A 906-nucleotide genomic window follows, 5' to 3' on the forward strand; every position below is an offset into this window, starting at 1 on the left:
CAGGACACACGGGGCGCACAGGGCACACAGGGCACACAGGGTGCACAGGACACACAGGGCGCACAGGGCGCACAGGGTGCACAGGGCACACAGGGCACACAGGGCACACAGGGCGCACAGAGCACACAGGGCACACCTTTGATACCAGCGCTCAGGAGGCAGACAGGCGCTCCATAGTTCCAGGCCATCCAGGATTACACAGCGAGACCCTGTCTGGTGTGACGGCCCTCTTGTCCCCTCCCTTGCTTTCTCTCCACTTCCTGCCCTGAAAGCCTGTAGTCAGACAGTCCTGCCTCATGACTTGGCCTGGGACCGCTGAAACTGGCAGCTGTCTCTGACTGGGGTAACTGCCCCAGGAGTGCTCCCTGTGGGAGTCCTCGCCACCAAGCTGACCTCTGGGGGAAAATGAGGTCTTTCCTGGTCTCAGTGGCGCTCAGGGTAACTGCCCCAGGAGTGCTCCCTGTAGGAGTCCTCACCACCAAGCTGACCTCTGGGGTAAATGAGGTCTTTCCTGGTCTCAGTGGCGCTCAGGGTAACTGCCCCAGGAGTGCTCCCTGTGGGAGTCCTCGCCACCAAGCTGACCTCTGGGGGTAAATGAGGTCTTTCCTGGTTTCAGTGGCGCTCAGCCGCTAGGCTGCACCTCTGGAGCTGGTTGTAATTGTTCTCTCTCTGCATTTTCTCTCTACTTTGGAGGTCAGGACATCTTCATGACAGAGGAACAGAAGAAGTACTACAACGCCATGAAGAAGCTGGGCTCCAAGAAGCCACAGAAGCCCATCCCCCGACCCCTGGTAGGTACCCTGGGCAGGCTAATGGAAGGCATGCTATATATCTGTTTGGAAAGAACACACTAGGGGTACTACAAAGGGAGAAGTGACTGCCTGCCTGGTGCTGCCTGGTGCTGCC

The 906-nt window shown here is 58.5% G+C and overlaps 1 protein-coding gene across 7 annotated transcripts in view; it reads left to right on the forward strand.

Annotated features, from left to right (window-relative positions):
• The window catches only part of Scn8a (sodium voltage-gated channel alpha subunit 8), a 182,910-nt gene that overhangs the window by 169,638 nt on the left and 12,366 nt on the right, over positions 1-906 (forward strand). For all 7 annotated transcript variants that reach the window (XM_031356119.1, XM_031356110.1, XM_031356124.1 and 4 more), the window contains one exon: positions 687-791. In XM_031356119.1, coding sequence (XP_031211979.1) covers positions 687-791 — 105 coding nt within the window. The remainder of the gene's footprint in view (positions 1-686; positions 792-906) is intronic.

This window comes from Mastomys coucha, unplaced genomic scaffold, assembly GCF_008632895.1.
Source record: "Mastomys coucha isolate ucsf_1 unplaced genomic scaffold, UCSF_Mcou_1 pScaffold11, whole genome shotgun sequence".
Taxonomy (NCBI): Eukaryota; Metazoa; Chordata; class Mammalia; order Rodentia; family Muridae; genus Mastomys; species Mastomys coucha.